General features: G+C 37.2%; 4 protein-coding genes across 5 annotated transcripts in view; 3 read left to right on the plus strand and 1 right to left on the minus strand.

Moving 5' to 3' along the window:
• Positions 1 to 2,986, plus strand: part of LOC115455565 (ragulator complex protein LAMTOR1) — a gene marked incomplete in the record, with an annotated part of 12,241 nt that extends 9,255 nt beyond the window's left edge. Inside the window, 1 exon segment of the mRNA XM_037447694.1 lies at positions 1 to 2,986.
• Positions 2,987 to 3,238: 252 nt separating this feature from the next.
• Positions 3,239 to 7,008, plus strand: LOC115455564. Its single transcript, XM_030184189.2, has 5 exons — positions 3,239 to 3,421; positions 5,221 to 5,368; positions 5,658 to 5,781; positions 6,139 to 6,324; positions 6,783 to 7,008. Exons 1-5 carry the CDS (start codon positions 3,351 to 3,353, stop codon positions 6,950 to 6,952), a joined length of 699 nt encoding a protein of 232 aa, XP_030040049.1. The 5' UTR covers positions 3,239 to 3,350; the 3' UTR covers positions 6,953 to 7,008.
• Positions 7,009 to 7,344: 336 nt separating this feature from the next.
• LOC115455560 lies at positions 7,345 to 9,705 on the plus strand. The gene is made up of 6 exons (XM_030184184.2): positions 7,345 to 7,573; positions 8,031 to 8,178; positions 8,445 to 8,549; positions 8,667 to 8,787; positions 8,980 to 9,162; positions 9,569 to 9,705. The coding sequence occupies exons 1-6, from the start codon at positions 7,482 to 7,484 to the stop codon at positions 9,667 to 9,669; spliced, it is 750 nt and encodes a 249-aa protein (XP_030040044.1). The 5' UTR covers positions 7,345 to 7,481; the 3' UTR covers positions 9,670 to 9,705.
• Positions 9,706 to 9,990: 285 nt separating this feature from the next.
• Positions 9,991 to 20,744, minus strand: part of LOC115455561 — a 53,353-nt gene continuing 42,599 nt past the window's right edge. The window contains exons 5-13 of one of the 2 annotated variants that reach the window (XM_030184185.2): positions 18,472 to 18,642; positions 16,701 to 16,851; positions 16,213 to 16,435; positions 15,577 to 15,744; positions 15,177 to 15,296; positions 12,158 to 12,250; positions 11,186 to 11,303; positions 10,637 to 10,977; positions 9,991 to 10,381 (exon numbers count right to left, since the gene is read on the minus strand). In XM_030184185.2, the coding sequence (XP_030040045.1) occupies positions 10,069 to 10,381; positions 10,637 to 10,977; positions 11,186 to 11,303; positions 12,158 to 12,250; positions 15,177 to 15,296; positions 15,577 to 15,744; positions 16,213 to 16,435; positions 16,701 to 16,851; positions 18,472 to 18,642 (1,698 nt within the window). In that variant the 3' untranslated portion in view covers positions 9,991 to 10,068. The remainder of the gene's footprint in view (positions 10,382 to 10,636; positions 10,978 to 11,185; positions 11,304 to 12,157; positions 12,251 to 15,176; positions 15,297 to 15,576; positions 15,745 to 16,212; positions 16,436 to 16,700; positions 16,852 to 18,471; positions 18,643 to 20,744) is intronic. The other variant, XM_037447728.1, reaches the window with a different exon arrangement.

Consider the following 20,744-nt stretch of genomic DNA (forward strand, 5'->3'; position numbering starts at 1 on the left):
ATATTTGTTGACTAAGTTTTGTAACTTTACTGCATGTTTACGACAGATTTTTTTGAAATATATTCGCAGTATAATAATTATTGTTATGATTTCTATAATTGGTTTATATTTGTATAATTAAAACTGGATGTCTTGTTATCATTTGCTGATTGAAATCTATATAAATATCGATTATGCAAGAATACGATCTGACATCTCGCAAAACAAATAATAATCGAGATATCAACCCTGTTTAGTTATTGTTCCACTTCTGGGCCTCCTGTTCACCGCATAGTCATATAAAACTTGCTAGAATTTAAATAAGAAATTCTGATGGACAAATCCCTGGTATATAAGGTATATAAGATGGACACTAGATAGGAGTGTATTTGAATAATCCGCCATTAAAGATTCTGCTGCTAATCAATAACAGGTAAATTAATAAAATAAAATACCTACCATTTTGCCAACACAATCAGCAAATGAGTAAGTCTTTATAATTTGTTTAGTGGAAAAGCAATAAAATTAACTAATTTTAATTGTAAATTTTTGACATATGTGTATAGTTGATTTTGCACGTCTCAAATATGATATATTTCAGTTTGTTTATGCAACAGTTTATTGAGGGCTGATTTTTCGATCAATTAAAAATTATTCATTAAATAAATTAAAACCTGAATATAAAAGCGAAAACTGGACAACCTTATTCAAAGAAGTGTTCATGGTGTATTATCTTGTATGAATAAATTTTATAATTAAAAAAATAGCCCTAAGTCGCACATGGTTCTGGCCATGTCGATATCTCTTTGAATAAGTATGAGTAACTACATATTATATTTGATTTTAAAATACCTATACCCGAATATATTTGCGATATTAGGTCATATTTCAGTCTACGTGGAAATTATTTCATTGAAAATATTAAATTATATTTCTAGATAATTGATTTTAAGACATACTACTTAGTAATAAAGTGCCTTTTCTCTCTCACTTGCAATATTTAATTTAATGTTTCTTTGTATATTTAATACCAGCTTAATTCATGTTATTGCCGATTTTAAAAAGAAGGATATCAGAGATATTATAGAGACAGAAACACTTCGAGTATAGTACTCGGCAGTAAATGTACTTCGAACAGTAGGGATAGTATAGCAATAGAGGCTTTGTATAGCGTCGTCTCTTTCACTCGCTCTTATTCTACGTTTTGTCGCTGACTTACCTGTTTTTTTACATAAGATGTAATATTTACTGCCGTGTGCAATGCAACCTATTTTCTATATTTTCTGCAAAATTTTGACACAAAATGTAACAAGTCAACGACAATTTATAAATTCTTATTATATATTTTTTTATTATAATTCAATTATTAATATGTTGGTCAATTTTAAGTTTATTGTTTGTGTAAACTTAATATTTTGTCTAATATAAAGTATATTATGTAAACAATTGTATCTTAATGAATTTTGAACTTGTGTCAAATATATTAAGATAAATCTGATTCAAAATAATTTTCATTCAAGATATTAGTCACGGCTGGGTCGGAGAATAGGGGGTCTAAAATGGTTCTTGAATTAATTGTTTTAATGTATGAAATGGGAGGAATATTATTCTAAAATATTCATTTAGGCCCACAGAGTTCTAAAGACCCTAGAAATGGAGGTGAGAAATAATATAAAACGTATTTAGCTATGTAAAATGCTATATGTAAGTTCAGATAGGAAGTGCTTTATAACTATATGCCGCCGAAAATTTTTATACATAATTGATATGCTAAGTACCCAGATACCGCGACGAGATGACTGAATGATTGTAAATATAAATTAATGACGCACGCATTTCTGATATGTTGTGAACACATCCTTAGATGAAATATGATATGCAATAATAAAACTAAATTATGTTGCAAAGGTAACAATAAAGAAAAAAGTTCTTACCTATCAAAGATGCGTGTTGAAACTGATTGGCTGTAGTATAATTGAGCTGAAAATTTCAATGATTCTATTCGTTTGAAATATCTGATGACTTCGTTTTGTTGCACGCACTGTAGCACCTATCAGATAGGCTTCATTCACATCATTGCGAAATCATAGCAGCAAAAACACCGGTATTCAACATTGCAATTACATTAGCGCGGGAAAGAGATATCTTAATGAAACAAAACAACTAAAGGTAAATATAATATCATGCATAATATGATATTACTCTTGAAAAGATTAACAATAAAAAAACAAGGCATCAAAACAAGATTAACAATTTTTATATGGTTTAAAGTTATAGTGAAACGATTGGTTTAGCTATCATGGACTCGCGGATGTGCATGAAGCCACATCAAAATACTTGCGTGTGACGTCATCTGAAGTCAGATACTACATACGGATAGTGTACTGTTTATTGGATTGGTATTAAAAATCGCTATGGAAAAGTCGTTTTGGAAAGGGCAGTTGTTTTTATGAATTTAAAATGTATCAAAGTACACGTATTGAAAATAATTTCAGAGTTAACATATACCTTGCCTTTGTGAATTTTTCCCGGATATTTATAAAAAAAATCTGAACGTTTATTACGCACACGACGTTTATTAAACGGATGACTACGCGCTTCAAAATAAATCTAAATCGCGTAGTAAACGCGATGCAGTCGGGAACCGTGTACTTTCTTACACAAACATGCAAGACAGAGTGTATTAAAAACGCGCGTTTTAAGACCGTTTAGATATCGTCGTGTGAATACGTCCTTATTTATTATATTTTTTTTTGGTTTGATTTACTCCTTAAGGAGAAGGCAAAGGCTCTCAGCCATACAACCTTATTTATTATATTTAAAAAAATATTTAGCAATCGGTGGCAAACATTATTTGCTTATAAAATGAACAGGACAAGGAAACTGGGTTATGATGCTAATTGTGTTGGTTGTTGAATGATAATTATATTATTTGTAATGTTAGATAATCATTTTGTTGTAATATGCACGTCTTTAATGTGTAATAATAAAGTGATATAAATTTCTACTATTTTTTTTTATTGTTGTGTACTAATGTCGGCTATCGACTAGGAAGGATTGTGGCTGTATGTGTGAATTTGTTTTTTTGATTCCCCTGTGGTAACAACATTTCACTTAAATTTTTTATACATAAGTAAACCATGTTGAGAAAATACTTATGTGCTGTGACCTTTTTTATATTTGTTAAACTGTATTATTATAATACTCCATAAATTCTCTTTGTGTTAAGCTTTTGAGACTTTTGTTTATAATTATCTTTGCTTTTGTTCGTAATCAAAGAGAATTATAATATATATGGAAAGTTCGTTATAATTGGCATATGTCATTAAGAGATTATTTTTCTTTTATTAGTTTGTTTTTAAAATCGAAAAATGTCTGTATTTGATGGAGAAATAGAATACCAGTCGGTCTATATGGTTGATTTTACGAAAAAGGATAAACCGTGAGATATACCTTGCTATCACCTTTTTATTCTAAATTACCTCTCTGTCCCGGCAGACGTCCCGCCACAGACTTTCTTAGATTCCTCGACTCAGTGGCGTAGCTTGCCGTGGAGGAGCCCTATATCAAAATTTGTTGAAGCCTGTCAGGGCAGTGCGAACTTTTGGGCGCCTCCTTAGTTTAACGTAGGTATGGGTCAAGAGGGACCCCCAAATCTCGGGGGCCCTGTACCACTGATACGGCGGTAGCTACGCCCCTGCCTTGGCCACATATTATGTAGGGTACGGATTCAGTTTCTATAACTTGACGAAAGGGCCACCTATCAGGTCCAAAACTGTCCTATCTTCAAAGCTGCAACCAGTGGGCGGTGTAAAATAACCAATGCGAAGCTCCGGGCGATAGATATTTGCGAGGCCTTTTTTCTTTGTCTCTTGCCAGGTCCGGCATGAGGCCCTGGGCGTTAGCAAAATAGGCCCCCACTTACAATAATTCCGTAGGTAAGAAGCTAAAGATGCGTTGGTAAACAGCATGATATAAACAGTAAGAAATCGTGCGAGGTCTCGGACGGTAAACTGATTTTTATAATTTATATACACGATGTGATTAAAATTTGCGAATAATTTCTTGCTGACTAATTTTACTTTAAAAGGAAAAGATAAAAGTTGCGGTCACAAAGCAGGTTTTTTGTGGTCTGGCTAGAATTCGTATATAGTACCACCTAGAAATTAAATTTAGCAATTGATAAAATGAAGGTAATCTATCGCATGAGAATTATACGCAGACGGAGAGGTGAGGAAAAATTATTGCAATATGAACTCTTTATCTTCACGATAAGTATTGATATACGTTGAATCATACGTCGTTTATATTGAGTTTCCGCCGCAATGTAGACTTACATTACGTCAAAAGTCCAAAGTCCAACTACAAAATTTTATACGGAAAACTGAAATCTATAGTAGTTTCCCGAGGCCAGTCCGCGCCGGTCCCCTAACAGGGGACCGGCGCGGCATGTGGCCTCGGCACTCAACCACAGATGCCAGTTAGGCAATTACATGGTGCCTGCGACTGGTATATATACTGAGTGCATACGAAAATGTCACAAGCGCGATTCAGAACTTTTTTCTTTTTCATAAAATATACAAAACATTTATAGATTTCTTTTATGATAATTAAGGCATGGAGTTTTTTATGTTTACATGGTTGAATAATAAGTAAATTAAACTGTTTAATTGTTATTAAATTTGCAAATAAATAAATTTGGTCGTGTACATTTGTAATTTTTATAATAGCGAGACAAGATAGAATTGCCACCATTGTTTTACATACACGTAATTAAACGTATACTTCTTCTGGTATCATTGAAATAAATAATTTCTCCTGCTATGAGAAAATATGGACTAAATAAAAAAAAATTGCGCCTGTGAGTAATTTAGCTGCAGAATGGTGCAAAAGGCAAATACTTAGTAAAATTTTAAAGAAATGCTATTGATTTTGTGGTCTATCTTCTATACCTGGAAATGACAATTCTGTAGGGTTTCGGAAATAAATAAGTAAATGATTTTTATGTTAGCGCGAATTTTGTAAGACATTGAAATAAAACTATTTTGCGGATTTTATCGCGGCTTGTATAACTTTCTCCCGACGTTTCAAAGACTGCAGCCTTCATGGTCACAGGGCGGAAAATTACAATATAAAAACCGCAATAGAATCCGCAAAATAATTTTATTTTAATGTCTAAATCATTATTGTTACACACATTCTTCCGAAGAACAAAGCTTTCAAGTCTTTAATCCTTCGCAGTAAAAGTCCACGTCGCAAAGCCGTGGACGACGACTGCCTTATTGTGGGAATCAGCCGAGACTCCTTGAAGGCCCGAGATGCTCCCAGGAAGAGTCCAGACGTGCTCTGTCCAATCAACTTCGAATTCTACAAGGATGCTGTTGAGAGGGTATTTTTATAGTAAACAATCTTCTATGAGCACCCCGGAACTTAGAAAACACAAGTCCCCCAATACGTTTATATTCATTTCACTAATAAATACAGACAATTGTCATAAATAAGTTCTGGCCTTATGATAAGAATGTTAGTGTGAAAATAATTAAAGATAAGCACTCAAGATAGACTTAGTCACATAGCCGCCTAATTAATATAGGTACTCAATCGATTAAAATTTGTTTCAGAGCAAAATTACTAATGTGATTTTTGTATGATTGTCAAAGTACAGTATATAATTGTAGTTTGCAGACGATCATCCGAAGCTAACCGAGAAGTACATGTCGGCGGATATCGAGCCGACCCCGATAGATCATCAGATTCAAGACTTGAAGAGGACGGAATACCTCACGAGATACTGCTCCAGGGGTAACGTAATGAAATCGTGCGCCTGCGCACAAATGCTACTAAACTCACCGAGAACATTGAATTACAAAGTATTGCACAAGTTAATAATTGTATTGTGTTCGTTATGTTAAAATATTACAATAGTTCTTGCTGCTAGCGAAGCTGCTTGGCGACGAAACTGGGGTGGTTACAGATGACAGGTTTATCAACTAGTTACTAGTAGGCCCATCTTTAATATTTCAGGGTATCCAGCGTCAACGTGCCCAACGTCTACGTGCCAAATCTCACCGAAATCCGTTCAGCAGTTTTTATTCTTATTTCAATAATCATCCAAACATCAAAAATCCCAACTATCAGTAAGATTATATGATTGACCAGAGCTGCCGTTCATGTCGGTGAACCTGGCGCGTCGTGCGCGTGCTCTACAGACCCTGCGCCTCCCGGACGACGTGTACATCCCGGATACAAGCCAAAAGGGTTCCTACCGCTGCCCCAAGCCGGAGAAGTACGCCGACCCACCCTCCGCCATGTCCATGAGGCCCAAGTTTGATGACTCGTTGCAGAGTAAGGACTTAAAATACTACTACGTTCAGCTGCTAGAGTTCGACAGATTGTTCTTAGCGATAAGAACGCCTTTAACTAGCTATTATTAATACCTAAATATGTTTGTGTGATTTTATTTATTTTAACTTAAACTATCTAAACAGGTATTAGACCTCTCGTATGTGAAGGTTTGTCTTAAAGAACCATGCATTATTTTCGTTTAGCAGTTTTTACCAACATGGAATTATTATATTTAATTTCTGCAACATATGTGAAAATTAACATAGGACTTTGTAATAAAGAGCCAGTGATTTAATATCACCAAGTGACAAACACACAGCAGTGTCATGCGGTGCAATCCTATTTTTGTAGTGTTTTGTAACTCAATCGTCGGATAGTATTATTTATGAGCGATCTTGTCGTTTTCCATTAGACGACCAGCTACAGTTGTATTAAAAAATATTATTTTTGTTTGACAGGAGAACTTCGTCGTATTCTGCGCGTGCGCACCGGCGACACAACGTATGGCGCGTGTCACGGACTCTTGGCTCAAGTGGTGTTGGAGAAGAACCCCTTCGGCCCTCCGCGCGAAGAGCCCAAGTACGGCCGCTGGCTCAACCCATACACGTACACTTACAGGATCGATTGAATTGTTTTATGTTTGATGTAGATTTTTGGATGTCAGATTAAATAATTTTTAGTGGATCGACTTTTTGTATGGTTTTACTATTCAATAAAAATATGTATTTAACACACAGTCTTAATAGACTCAGTGAAAGTAAACATTTTATACCTCCCGCTTTCAGCAAAAACTTAGAATATCTTATCAGTACTTACATACATACAATATTTAATTAATACGACCTTCCCCGATCAGGTAGAAAATCTATATTTACCCCCCATTTATATTATGTACATACTGATTCTCAGACAATGATTGCTAGTTTGGTACGTATTCCAGAGGGACCTGCATACTTAGTATGTATCAGGCTAAATTTGGGCTAAGGCATTTTCTTGATTAATCTTTTCGTTACACTTTTAAAAACAATAATTCCAGACACGAACTGTCATAGCGTAACAACGTCAAAAAATCAACCACGCCATGACATGAACACATTTTATATAGTTATTTACAAAATTATCAGTTTTATTATGAAGTGAATTAAACAATAGACAAAATGGATCACTATTTAACGACATATCGAAAGGACTACTTGTGGCCCAATTTGCCTGGCGCCGGGGGAGCAGCGGAGGCAGGCGGCTTGGCTGAGTATGTAGAATTTTGATACTTCTTCATGATAACGCATAGTAAAAGTGATAGAGTCTGTAGGGGAATCCATTGCTGCAAGATAAACCAGTTGTGGCGGTGGGCTGGTCTAAACCTCCGCCATGTTGCGTTCAATACGATTCTCAAATATAATGGACTTAGCAATTTTCAATTGTGGAACTATTTAATGGAACTTAAAGACTGTAGATGTTTGTCTAAAGCATAATACAAGAGTAGACTTAAACGGGGTTGTGACACTGTCATAGAAAATCGATGTGAAGTAATATAAATTAGTAAGAAAACTTGCAATTTTCAAAACAATCACGGTGAGACAACTTCTGCAAAGGAAGTTTGCAGAAATTGCAGCGAGTCGCAAGTGCAAGCACACCAAAGTGAGCTCTAATTTCGACGCCCATATTTTCAAGTATAGATGCTGTGAGTCTTTGTCTACGTTATTCAGGGTCCCAAAGTTGTCAGGCGAGGAGCTAGCGTTCTACCAAGCATGTATGCAGCACACGCGCCCGCCCGACTGTCGGTGCCCGCAGTACTCTGGTGGAGAAATGCCACAACTCCCGCCGGGGAAAGAAAGCGGTTGGAGCAGAAATGAGGTTATGATTCTTTAATTTCATTAAAGCAAGTTAAAAGTAGTTCAAGGAAACTAATAAAAATTAGGTAGAAGATAATTGTATATAATCCTTTACGTTATAATGTCTTTGATGTGACGATATTTCGATAAAACTATAAAATGAGACTGTCTTTATATATGAGCAATATTAAAAGAAAAATATTTGCTATGTTATTATCTACTTAAATTCGATATCTACGTTGGTAATTTCATTGGATCTAATGATTTATATTAATACATTTTTTTTAGATCATGGGACCAATGTTGGATCCAAAGCTGTACCCGGTGAGAGTAGGCGCGAGTCCAGAAACGCCAACGTCTCGATACGACCAGCCCAACGCTTTCTTGGACAAGGTAAATAAATACTAAAATCTATTTTTGACCTATTATAAGTGCATGTTGCCTACACGATTTGAAACGTAGGTTACTTAAAAGGAAACGACCTAAGTATACATTTTATTGTTTCAACAGCTGCAGTCGAAATATCCAATGCTGTACAGCATCTTGCAGAACGAAGCGTCGCCAGAATTAAAACAACGCATCGATCGCGATCGAAACAAGACCACGTACCAAAAGGATTATTGTGAAACTGGTAATGCACATTAATATTAGAAGATATATTGAACTAAAATATTACCTAAATCATAAATATCTTGCGAGTAAAGAATAGTATGATAATTGATTATTTGAACATATACAATACTACATTATTTTTTGTCCAAAATGGATGTTGACTCGGCTCAACACAACATTATTGACACATCACCGTATATTTCTTCGACAGGTCCTGGAGCTAAATTCGAAGGTCTGCAAAGGGCAGCAGATGATAGCGGCACGGGTCCTTGCGCCCAACCGATGCGGCTGCCGGGAGACCCGTGCAGGGTGGGCCTCAAGCCCAGAATGTCAACGCCTAAGACCATATCAAAACAAGGCGGCGGCGGTGCCAGCGACCCCAGAGCTAAATGCGGTAAGCTGCCCAGATATTTGTTTAAATTAGTAATCAAAATTGGTGAATTGTATTTAGTTGCAAGTGTGTGTCCTTTGTAAAATCTATTGTATCACTTGTTACGAATAATATCTGTTAACACTTTGCTGGAAGTTCAACTAAAGAAAAAGTCTATTTCATAGTATTGTACATTTTATGTAATTTAAGATTATCACTCACTCAAGTAAATTTTATTTTATAGTTATCGTATTAAACAGTTCATGTAAATAGTTCTCTTTTTTATTACAATTTATTTGAGGGCATAGATTACAGTGACATGTATTTTGTCGGGTTATGCAGTTATGTGACAAGAACCTTTTGTCCAGGACATGTATTAGGTCCTAAGTAAATGATTACTGTTGTTCATGATGTTTGTATTATTTTCCAGAAACCACATCAGCAGTACCACCGCTGGGCAAGAGCGAGTACCAGGACGGCGTATCGAAGCTGGGAGCTAACATCATGCGCGACAAGCTTCACAGGCGATAAAGTTACATCCACAGCAATCATGGAATCATTTCACAATAGTTGTTTTATTTCTTCCTCATTCAGAATTTGGTTATATAGTTGATAATGTAGTAGATTTCTAGCAGCTTGTCTATTGTTTGTAATGCGTAATCTAGAGGGTCAAACAAAGTAGGGGGAAAAAAAGGACTCACTTGATGGTGCATGTAGACACCGGCTATGCAGTACCACAGCCACACCGCTGCACATCGCAGAATACTGTTTTGAAATTGGTTTAATAAAATAAAGGGAAGGGAGGTAAGTAACTTTTGGGATTCATTCAGCCCAAAAAACAAATGAACATAATATCCTTACAACAATATTTATAATAAAAGAAAATAATGATAAATAGACGTTTATGTATAAAACACGTGTTATAATCTGTCATGCGGGCGGCGAGCGGGCGCTGGAGATCAGCTCCCCTCGTTTGTACAGCGTCACTCCTTCCCTCTTCTCCTCTCTCCTCACACTCACTGACTGCTCTTCTTTTCTAACGTCGTCTTTTCTGACGTGATCCTCTTTTCTGACGGTTTCGTCTCTTCTGACGTGTTCGTCTCTTCTGAGGTGATCTTCTTTCCTGACATTGTGCTCTTCTCTTCTAACGGTATGCTCTTGCCGCGAAGAGACTCTTGTGCGGACGGTGCTCTCGTCATGTTGCCGCAAAACAACTGCGCGGGCGTCAGATGTGTTGCGTTCTCTGAAATTAAAGATACATTAAGGTTAGTCAATTTTATTGTAATAAAATAAATATAATTGAGTTTGACAATAGTGATCATAATTATGTCAGTATAATATTGAAAAAAAAAGTCACTGGATGCGGACCGCTTAAAATAGGTCGATCTGGAAATCTTTAGGGTAGGCCCATGATCAGCAGTGGACATCCTGTGGCTGATGATGATGATAATATTTAACTTTTTTTATATACCGTCGTCTGTACATCATGGAAACTGACCTGCTGAGAGCCATGATCCTGTCGATATCAGGCGGCCTCCTGACCTCACTGGCGGATGTTAGCGTCACTCGCAGCGGCGTGGACACGACAGGCGGCGGGCTGGCAGGAGGTGAAGATGCGTTGGACGCCGACGCTGGCGACGAGGAGCCTACGGCCGAGTCTCGCTTGGCGGAGGATTCCGAGCCCGATGTGGAGCGGCGGCGCGGCGGCGGCGCTGGTCGACGGCTGTCCCGTGAGTCGCGGGACTCGCGTGAGTCACGCCCCTCACGAGGGAACGCCGCCGGGATGTGCAGTGATGCTGTGATCACGCAGCTGTCGTCGTCCGACCCGCCTAGACCCGTCTGAAGACCAATGCAGTTGTTAAAATTATGACTATTTTCAATATTCACGGTGCTACATCCTGAGTATTTGTACCAAAATAAACATTAATATGTTCAAACAATTGTTCTTCCAATGTGGTGGGATGTATCTAAATAAGTATTTAATTTTTCGGTGTAATGTTTATGAGAGTTAGTATGGCGTGTGTAGTGTGTAGTGTGTAGTGTGTACCTCGTTGTAGTCGCTGGCGGAGTCGTTGGAGTCGGGCGCGGAGTCTCGCGCGCCCCCCGCTCCCCCCGCGCCGCCCCCGCCCCCGCCCCCGCCCGCGCCGTAGTCCTCGCCGCGCACCCTGCATCACACGCAACAATACACATTTACATCCTCAACGTGATATACAACGATCATCATTTTATGGAATGATATAGTCGTGAACATTCGATAAAGTTCCTTCGATAACGATTCAAAAATCATCATTCAAACATCTTCATCATCAACTATGTCGCTTACTTATTAAGTTTTATCAAAATTGGTTCGTTACAAAACCTAATACTTCTGTTAGGCAGCTCTTATGATGTGATTGCAACAAACGACCGGAATTCACAAAGAATTCCGATCGCTAGATGTAGCCAAATTTCGAAAATGAAACAATTAAAATACATGTGAGCGTTGCGATTATATTTATCTGATGATTGAAACATTTTTGAGACCGATCTGGATATCAATGAAATATGTTTAATTTAAGGCATTAGAGGCACGTCGAATTATAAAGGCAACTTAACAGAAGTATCATGAGTTGTAACAAGACATCAATTTTGACAAACTGACTTAAATTGAACTGCATGTTATTCGGATTTGATTCCTCCATAATTTTATTTTTCATCTAATAAGAACACTAAAGTATAATAAATAGGGTTTCATGGAGGTAGAAAATAGTACATAATATTTCCATGGTGGGGTGATAGTCTTTACATAGTCCTGAAAGTCTTTTACAAAACTTTTTGAGTTAACAAAAACGTTGTGCGAAGTTAAAACATTACCCTCTAGTGCACTTGGGTAATACGAAATGAAACAATGAAATGATTTTTGATAAAAGCTTTCTACAAGTGATATAGTTAGTTATAGTTTTAAATTTATTTTTATTCCCTTATATTGGACACATTTGGCATTTCTTAATATTCACCTACGACTACAATGTGCCGTTACCTAGTAACTATAGTCATGGCGGAAGACAGCGATCCCGAAGATGTGTCGGAAGCGGTCTCCCTAGTTCTTCGGCGGTGACTCTTCTCACTCCGTCTGCCGACAAAAGGCAGACCTGTCAGCACTAGCATACACTAGTCACTTTATATAATTCCAAGTCTTTTGAATTGGAAGGGGTAGATCACCTAATTAGAAGTGATTTGGGATCCTCCACTATTTTGTTGTCTTTTTTTGATTGTGCGAGATAGATCTAATTAGTGTTGCCCAAATGCAAGAACAAGACGAGACTTAGCCAGTCTTGGTCTTGGTCTTGCGCCAATACACCTGGTCTTGGTCTTGGTCTTGGTCTTGCGCTCCCAGTCTTGGTCTTGGTCTTGGTCTTGCAGCAAGAGTCTTGCAAGTCTTGCAATTACCTATTAGTCTATTACTATTTATTAAAGTTTACTTTAAATCTTAGAAAAACGTATTAGAATTGGAACATTGTGAGCTTGAATTAACATAGCCATAGTAAAGATCAAGCAGATTAATAAATAACTGAAGATTTGATAAGAAATTCGAAAAATCAACTGACCTATATGTCGTTTTCCATGGAAGTAACTGTTTCTTAATAAACATTTATGATTTATAAGCTTACATTTGCTAAAACATGTAAAAAAAACAAATTAATTACAATAACTTGACTGTATTTTAAAGAACAATACTTATCTGTCTAGAAAGAGATTGAACCTTCAACTTATAAGAAATTTAATAAAAGAGTTTTACGATTTATCATTGTATCCCAAAGTAAAAATGAAAAATTATTATTAATATTTCCCAATTGGGACCTGAGTGGGGCCAAAGTGGGAAATCCCAAAGTAAAAATGAAAAATTATTGTTAACATTTCCTAATTGGGGCTTGAGTGGGATTTAAGTGGGAAATCCCAACGTTAAAATAGTAAATTATTGCTAATAGTTCCGCTTGAATAAATCTAACTAAGATAAACGAAAAACAGAAACAAATATTAAACATTTAACCGCAATATTAGTAATATCATCTAGTTGATTCGATGTACATCAAATAAAGCGACGAATGTAATATTCCCGCTTGGACCAGTGGTAACGTGAACGACTGATGATCAAGAGGACCCGAGTTCGAGCCCAACTGACGACAAGGATGCATTCAACCAATAGTTCACTTTCTAATCGAAATATAAAGTTATAGTACCATCAGAGTCCGTAATTCAAAATTATTTTTGATTTTTTGAAATTTTAGATTTTTTATAAATTTAGATTGGGATCTGATGGGGATTTCCCAATTGGGCCCCATTTGGGATTTCCCAATGGGGGCCCATTTGGGATTTCCCAATGGGGGCCCATTTGGGATTTCCCAATGGGGGCCCAAGAGGGCTTTGCGTGACATCCCAAAGTGGGCCCCAAGAGGGAAGCCCAAGAGGGGCCCCATTGGTCGCACTTTTAAATTTCTAGTCGGGCTATCCTTACCATTTTATCCCAATCATAATACTACTTGCGTGATCAGTATAATGTATTCATTTTCATTCTAAGCACTTTGAAACTTATTTATTCTTTGGAACACCTGTAGGTACTCTTAAAATTCGAAATTATTTTGCATGAGTATACCTACGCCCTATGGCGGCAATCAAATAGTGTCAAATGTTATGATTTCGGCGTGGCGGCAACGATTGTTTTAGATTTCAAAAGAAGCCGCCGGCGCGTGTATCATAACCATGTACTTCCGAAAAGCGGCAAATTTCTTTGAGAAGTAAGTACAAAACCTTTGATGCCGCATTATCAAAGTGCCGATGGTTAAAACATAGCTATGCATGCACTCAGTTTGATTTTAATAGATATTTTTTATTCGCTATGTTTATGGTATTAGTCGTAATGCGCATAGGTCCAGTTTTTCATATTCTTTGATACAGTTTTTGCGTCTCATAGAATTCCTAAGCGTACCTACCTATACACCGAACTGTTACACCTAACTACTCAGTGAAATAGCGCTAGAGTCCTAGCTGCAAGACGCAAGAGTCTTGCAGGCTATGTCTTGTTCTTGCTGAAGTCTTGCACGGTCAGTCTTGGTCTTGGTCTTGCTAAAAATACGCGGTCTTGTTCTTGGTCTTGGTCTTGCAAAAACGCAAGAACAAGACCAAGACTGCAAGACCAAGACTGAATTTGGGCAACACTAGATCTAATATTAAAATCATCGCTTTTACTTTATCGTAAGTGTGAAGCCGACTTTTCAATTGCCATATAAGACAATTGTTGAAAGCATTGCAGCTGCTTGGCTTGCGACAATTATTTGCAAAGCGAAGCTATCACTGTTTTAATTCCAAAATTTCTTCAAATGCCATATGAATTTATTATATTTGACGTGTCTGTTACCAAGATCATAACTATTCTTTTTGATTTACGTGGTTCATTTATTTAACAAAATAGTTTAGCAAATACTATGTTAGATACAACACTAAAAGCATTTTAAGTTATATCACTGCGGAAAAAAGTATACTATGCTTCGATTGATGATCAAGCTTTAGTTAGAGCTGATATAATAATATTGGCAAATGTTATAAAAGTAACAAATGACATTGTTAAGAGCCATAATGCGTAATAGATAATAGAGATAGTTAAAGAAACCAAATGAAACGATTTATATTACATAAAGATCACTGTCACTGCGACAGAATAAGCAGGTTGTAGTTTTTCAGCACCAAACAAGAAGCAATTGAGATAAATAATTTGGAAACATTGAAATTTTTAGATCCTCTAATCAAATCCCAGTTCTCAGTGTAAGCTTAAAAATTTCAGCAAAATACTTTTTACTTTAAAATTCACGAGGAAATCTCGGAAGAAAACGAAAACATCACTAATTTATGACTATACGCGAACTTAGAGCGGCTTCAAGAAGCCTATGTATGCCATTGTTATTTTATGATAGAAACCAGATGGAAAAGCTAGGCTAAGCATTGACTTCTCCCTACGAGCCTAGATGTCATTTAGGATGAATGATGATGCTGTGGTATGTTACCTGGCCGGTGGGACATTCCCCGGTCCGCCGGTAGCCGCCGCGCTGTGGAGGAAATGTTCGCGTGACCACACCCGCCTTATTCCGTGGTCTGCGTTATCCGTGTTGGCTTCCGCTGCACATCTGCAAATTTAAGGGAAAGTAATAATTAGAATAGCTCTGTAATATTACTAAAGAGAGATTCATAACATTTTATTTCATTACATATTCACAAGTTACGGTTGAAGTGTATTTTAATTTTACAACCAAATACAGTTGTTTGGTAACATCCTGTCAGTTTTTATATTTCCATCACTCAGAACACATGAATTTGGTGAAATGCACGAAAAAGTTAGTTATCATTTTCTATCTGTCTGTTGCCGTTCTAACAGTAGTCGTACCACGTGCATCACTCTGTACTCACTCGGCTCTCCTCAGCAGCAGCGAGTCGAGGTGCGCCGGCGCACTGTGCGCGAGGTGTATGTAGGCCTCGTGCAGCAGCTCCGCCGGCAGCGTCCACAGCTCCGCCTGCCGCTCCACGAGCAGCCGCACCACGTTGATCACATCCGCACGGTCAGATAGTTGTTCCGCGCTGCAATACATAATCTCAAGCATCAATCATGACATTCAACATAGGAAACCATAGGATAACGCTACGTAGATCTCGACGTTTTAAGGGACTCTGAACATGGAATAGCATTTAATAGAAGAACCTAGGCGAGCATGACTAAAAAGCACAGTTAAGACTTAAGATTAATGGTTCGTCGTATATTTTAATTTCTGTATCATTGAGATTTTATATAGGCAAAAGGTTTCAATATTCCTTAACTTTCATGATTCTTCTTCTTCTCAGTCGTGCACTCTTGGCAGAGTGGGCGTGGTTACAGATCATCTGAAAGATTTATTGCGACTTTTGCGAGACTTCTCCATCTCTCTCTGTTCATGGTACTGCGTGTAAATTCAGTACGGGAACACTTTGTAAACGATTCAATGACGTCTGTTCATTTATTTATTTTTCCTGATAAAAAAGCAATCCCCACGAGAATTCACAAAATGTTACCTGGCAGCCTCATTCGGCTTGTTCCTATGCAATATATTGGGCGCGATGATGGTAGCGAGGTTGGCCGCGTCCATCTTGTTGCCGGGTTGCGTGGAGTCTTCAGCGTGTCCGGCGAGCAGCGCCAGGAACGAAAGCAATGCGTTGAGAGTGTCGCGGTGCGCCGCCGGCAGCAGCTGCACGATCAGCCGCAGCGCCTCCCACTGGAACCGGGGGTGGTTCAGTTCTGAATAGTGGAGGAAATACTCTTGTAGATACAGTGTGCACTGCTTTACTACTCATAATGTTAAATCATTGACAATTATCGGATTTTGGAATACAGACCATAGACACCCGTTATATAGGTAATCACATTCAGTGATATAATATTTAGATATTATAATTTTGTATACTTTTGTCAGCACTTCCAAGAAGAATCTAAGACGAATTGCCTTTAAAAAACGAATAACATGTTTTTAATCTACCTACTTGTAGTAGTTTATTTTACTTACTTTGCGTGTGCAAAAATGCCGAGTAAAGGTCCCGGCAAAGGAGAGGGTCAGGCAAGTCCCGCAGGAACTCTTTCAGAAGGTTGGCAACATCGTGTGGACACACCGCCGCGTCTATCGCCGCCTCTTGACTTCGCTCCCATTCTTCCCGCAACTGGAATACATATCCAAAAATTAATTAATATTTCGTCTAAGAATTTGCTTTTTTCGTTTATCTTAGGGATATTTGTAAAGTTTTATAGGACCGTCAATGCAACCATATTAGGATTATGACTTTAATCATGTCCACCTAAATTAGCTTTTCTTATGACAGAAGGCTGGCATAAGCAGCTCATCTAATGAAAGGCAACCTTAACCACCAACAGAACGAAGAAATCACGACACGTTAACCAAATAAAAGCTTTGGTGAAATGTAGATTTTTTTATTCCCGTTCTTCGAATCGCTATCACGCACAACTAAAACCACATACAAAACAACGGTTTAAACGAAAATTTATTCACCCATTAAACAATGACAAAAAGCAGAAATAATAAAAGACGACCTTGCAAGCAACAAATGTAACGAACGTGCCCGATTTATTTACAAGTTAACATTGTAGCAATAGAGCTCATTTACTGGGAGTGCTCAGAAGCACCATTTGTAATAAATCCCATGTATCTGGGTCAACATCGGGAACAAGCGTTGCGTTTGGAAAACATCTAATTCTGTCCATCATTGTTTAATTCTCATGCGTGTTTTCGTACACTTTGTAAGCTGAGGTTAGCATGTTGTGTTTCTCCTGCGTCAATATGTTTGTAGTTGCTATATCTATGGGCGAAACCCTATGATTAAGCTTACCAAACGTTGTTTGAAAACCTATCTCTACTCTTCTTTATAGGGAATGCAGTACACTGCATAATCTCTTATCAGATTTTTAGAGTGGATCAGCAATTTTAGTAAAAATATTTCTTATCATACTAAAGCCATTATCTCTATGATGATATAAATTGTACCAAAGTGCCGTCTTTACGAATATTGTTTGGACACGTGTTTTATGGTGTCGATTTAATGTCTACACGACATCAATCTAACTTGCAGGATTAACAAAAAATCCAATATTCGAGGTAATACACATTTTAGCAGGTAGAATAGACATGATAGTATGACTGCAATGAATCTAATAGAGACTATATGAAATAGTGAATCAACCCGATACAATTATGGACCTACTAAAAATAATTCCTAGTAATCCCTATAGGAAAAACAAAACCAGAGCAACCCAAATAGCTTTGCTTCCGAGCCAAACACGTTATCTTTCCAAACAGTTAGCAACGAATACCATATCGATGAGTAACTTGGCTCGCCTTCCTTCCTGGCTCTCATTCCAAAATACATATTAATTATTAATTAGATATCATTTTTTAAATAGGGATCAGTGTTGCCAAATTCAAATAAGTATACCAGCTTATTACAAGACAATCGAAGAAACTTGTAGTAAAATATATTCCGGCAATAAAAGTTCTATTTCCATAAAAGACGAAATGATTATTTTTGTCAACAAAAACATTTTGTATGACAAATCTCGAAAATCTTGATTCGATGAAATTTATCTTGTCCATAAATCTTATTCGTAACCTCTCGTTTTACTTATACCGTATGCTACAGCATACGGTATAAGTAAAACGAGAGGTAGCTTAGTTAGCTTAGAGTAGAGTAGGTAGCAAAATAGCTTTTGTAGTACACTACAAAAGCTATTTTGTTTGCTAAATTTACTTAAGTTCTACCAAGTCCTACCTGCCGAACTCTTTTCTTTGAGGAGGAGACGCGGAACAGTCCCACTGTATGCAGGCCATGGCGACGGAGATGGGCGAGGCATGCGGAGACCATCGCGGGCACCTTGGGGCCCCCACCACCAGCCTCCTCCAGCCCTGCCCAGCCCCACTCCCCAGAATCACAGGATTCACTCTGAAATAATAGATAATGCCAGTTAAAGAAATGCTCTAGAATTATGAAGCAAGCGACATACTAAATAAGATAGGTGGAAAAAAATAAAAAAGTATAATATAATGGTATAACTTATGATTAAATGAAAAGTCACAAACAAAATAATAAGAACTAAGTAATTAATAGTTACACAATGTTGTCGAAATACAATTTGACAATAGGTTTTATTTGATGAATTCTTATGAAGATATAGCATTTAAAACTTGCAGTATAATTTCCATTCGTTTTCTATGTCAACAAACCCAAAGCGGAAGAATAAGGATGGAGTATAGCCCAACACAGCGAGTCGTAAACATGTCGCTTTGTATTAGTCGTAAATAATCCCCACTTTGAGTGATTATTTAAATGTTTATACTAAACTTCGATAATTAATAAATATAATAACCCAACGTTTAAGAAACGACAGGTTTAAAAATGAAGAAGTTATATTAATTCGTCGGGGGGGCGTCATATAAGGCTTTCATTGATTTAACGCAAGTGTCCATTGAGAGTCGAAATTACATAGCACAATTTTAAACATTTCTTTATTATATTGCTTAATAAACAAAAATACTAGTTGTTCATCAGATTAGTGTAAAAAAAGATAAGCGGCCTGTGCAATAAAGCCCATAATCCATAGCAGCACCATCCAGATCTTTGGAATACAAAGTACTATTCAGAATGACATAGTGGCGATAGCTTTGTTGGGAGTGAAATAGACTACTGAAACGGATGTCTGCACTTCAAAATCCAAGGGCAAGCATCTTTGACCTTTGCAAAGTGATGTCTGTATTCTTTGTAAATTATCGCTTGCTTTAACGGTAAAGGATAACGAGCGGAAACCAGCACACTTGAGAAATTTAGTTTTTTTTTTTAAGGGGGAAGGAAGTCTGGTAATCCCAATTAGGCCAGCATAGGGAACAGGGCCCCAATACGGTTTTCAATAATGAAAATCATTCAAGAGAAAGTTTTATGAGTATACTTCATTAATGTTATGTACGAGAGAAAATTTTTGGCATATATGCTCTGCTACAGATGCAAAGTTGGGGCGGATCGCTAGTCACATATAATAGTCTCTACCAAGTAACAGCTTATCATTTCCCGAAACTTATAATCAAACATCTGTTACTATCAGCGGCAGTGACGAACCAGCAAGACCTCACAATGTATGGGCAGTAACAAGTAGGCAATTTCTGCAGCGTTATTATAGAGCTGGTTATTTCTGGATGGAGGTATAGCGTGTGCTAGGCGCGTCATGCGATAAAATTATCGCGGCCTTAATGAAAGCAAACCGATGGAAAGGCCGACCAGGTAACCGGATACCGGTTACGTCAGAGTGACGTCATTACGCGTCACTGGATTTTTTTTACAGGAACATTGTTTGATTCGATTGTTTGGAAAATTTAATTGGTTGCATTAGATGGCGATTAAAACTTTGTTAACGGGAAGTACTTTGTTAAAATAAAATAACAATTCATTTTATAAAAAAAATATAAAAAATAAATATCACAGGTACTAAAAATAATATTATAAATAAACAAAAATTATTGATTGCAAATCTTGAATAAATAAGAGCAATGTCGTCACCGTATGATTTAAATTGTTAATTTCGCAAAGATTCTTTGACACGATAATCAGATATAATAGAATCACGGGGACCCTTTACTAAATTCATGATACTAGTTCATAGGATATCAATGATTATTAATTATAATGTAAGAAAAATAATATCAAGTAAATATTTTAAATACATTACTATTCAGAACCAAAGAAAATTCTAGCTAAGTGGTTTGTCCTGACGTCATGAGAGAATTACTACAACTCATCTGAAAGTAGCAGAAGACATGACCCAACGATTACCAGATTATGTCAGTCCGCTGTATTGGTTGAAGTTTACATTTCAATAACCCGACTTACGAGATTTTCACAAAACTGTTTTTATCCGGATAGACCACTGTATATGAGGTATTAAAACCCGCCATAGTGCCCCATGTAAGTGTGTCGCGCTCGGGGATCAGCCTGTGTATTTCCAGCTCCAACAAGCCGGCATAATTGAGTCAACTACCGAGGGGTAATCATCTCTC

Source organism: Manduca sexta, chromosome 7 (assembly GCF_014839805.1).
Source record: "Manduca sexta isolate Smith_Timp_Sample1 chromosome 7, JHU_Msex_v1.0, whole genome shotgun sequence".
Taxonomy (NCBI): Eukaryota; Metazoa; Arthropoda; class Insecta; order Lepidoptera; family Sphingidae; genus Manduca; species Manduca sexta.

Coding starts and splice junctions, on each gene's coding strand:
- LOC115455560 (XM_030184184.2), top strand. CDS start 7,482: ATGGATCACTATTTAACGACATATCGAAAGGACTACTTGTGGCCCAAT. Junction 8,550..8,666: donor CCAACGCTTTCTTGGACAAG/GTAAATAAATAC, acceptor TTGTTTCAACAG/CTGCAGTCGAAATATCCAAT. Junction 9,163..9,568: donor CGACCCCAGAGCTAAATGCG/GTAAGCTGCCCA, acceptor ATTATTTTCCAG/AAACCACATCAGCAGTACCA.
- LOC115455564 (XM_030184189.2), top strand. CDS start 3,351: ATGTCTGTATTTGATGGAGAAATAGAATACCAGTCGGTCTATATGGTT. Junction 5,369..5,657: donor ACAAGGATGCTGTTGAGAGG/GTATTTTTATAG, acceptor ATATAATTGTAG/TTTGCAGACGATCATCCGAA. Junction 6,325..6,782: donor GTTTGATGACTCGTTGCAGA/GTAAGGACTTAA, acceptor TTTGTTTGACAG/GAGAACTTCGTCGTATTCTG.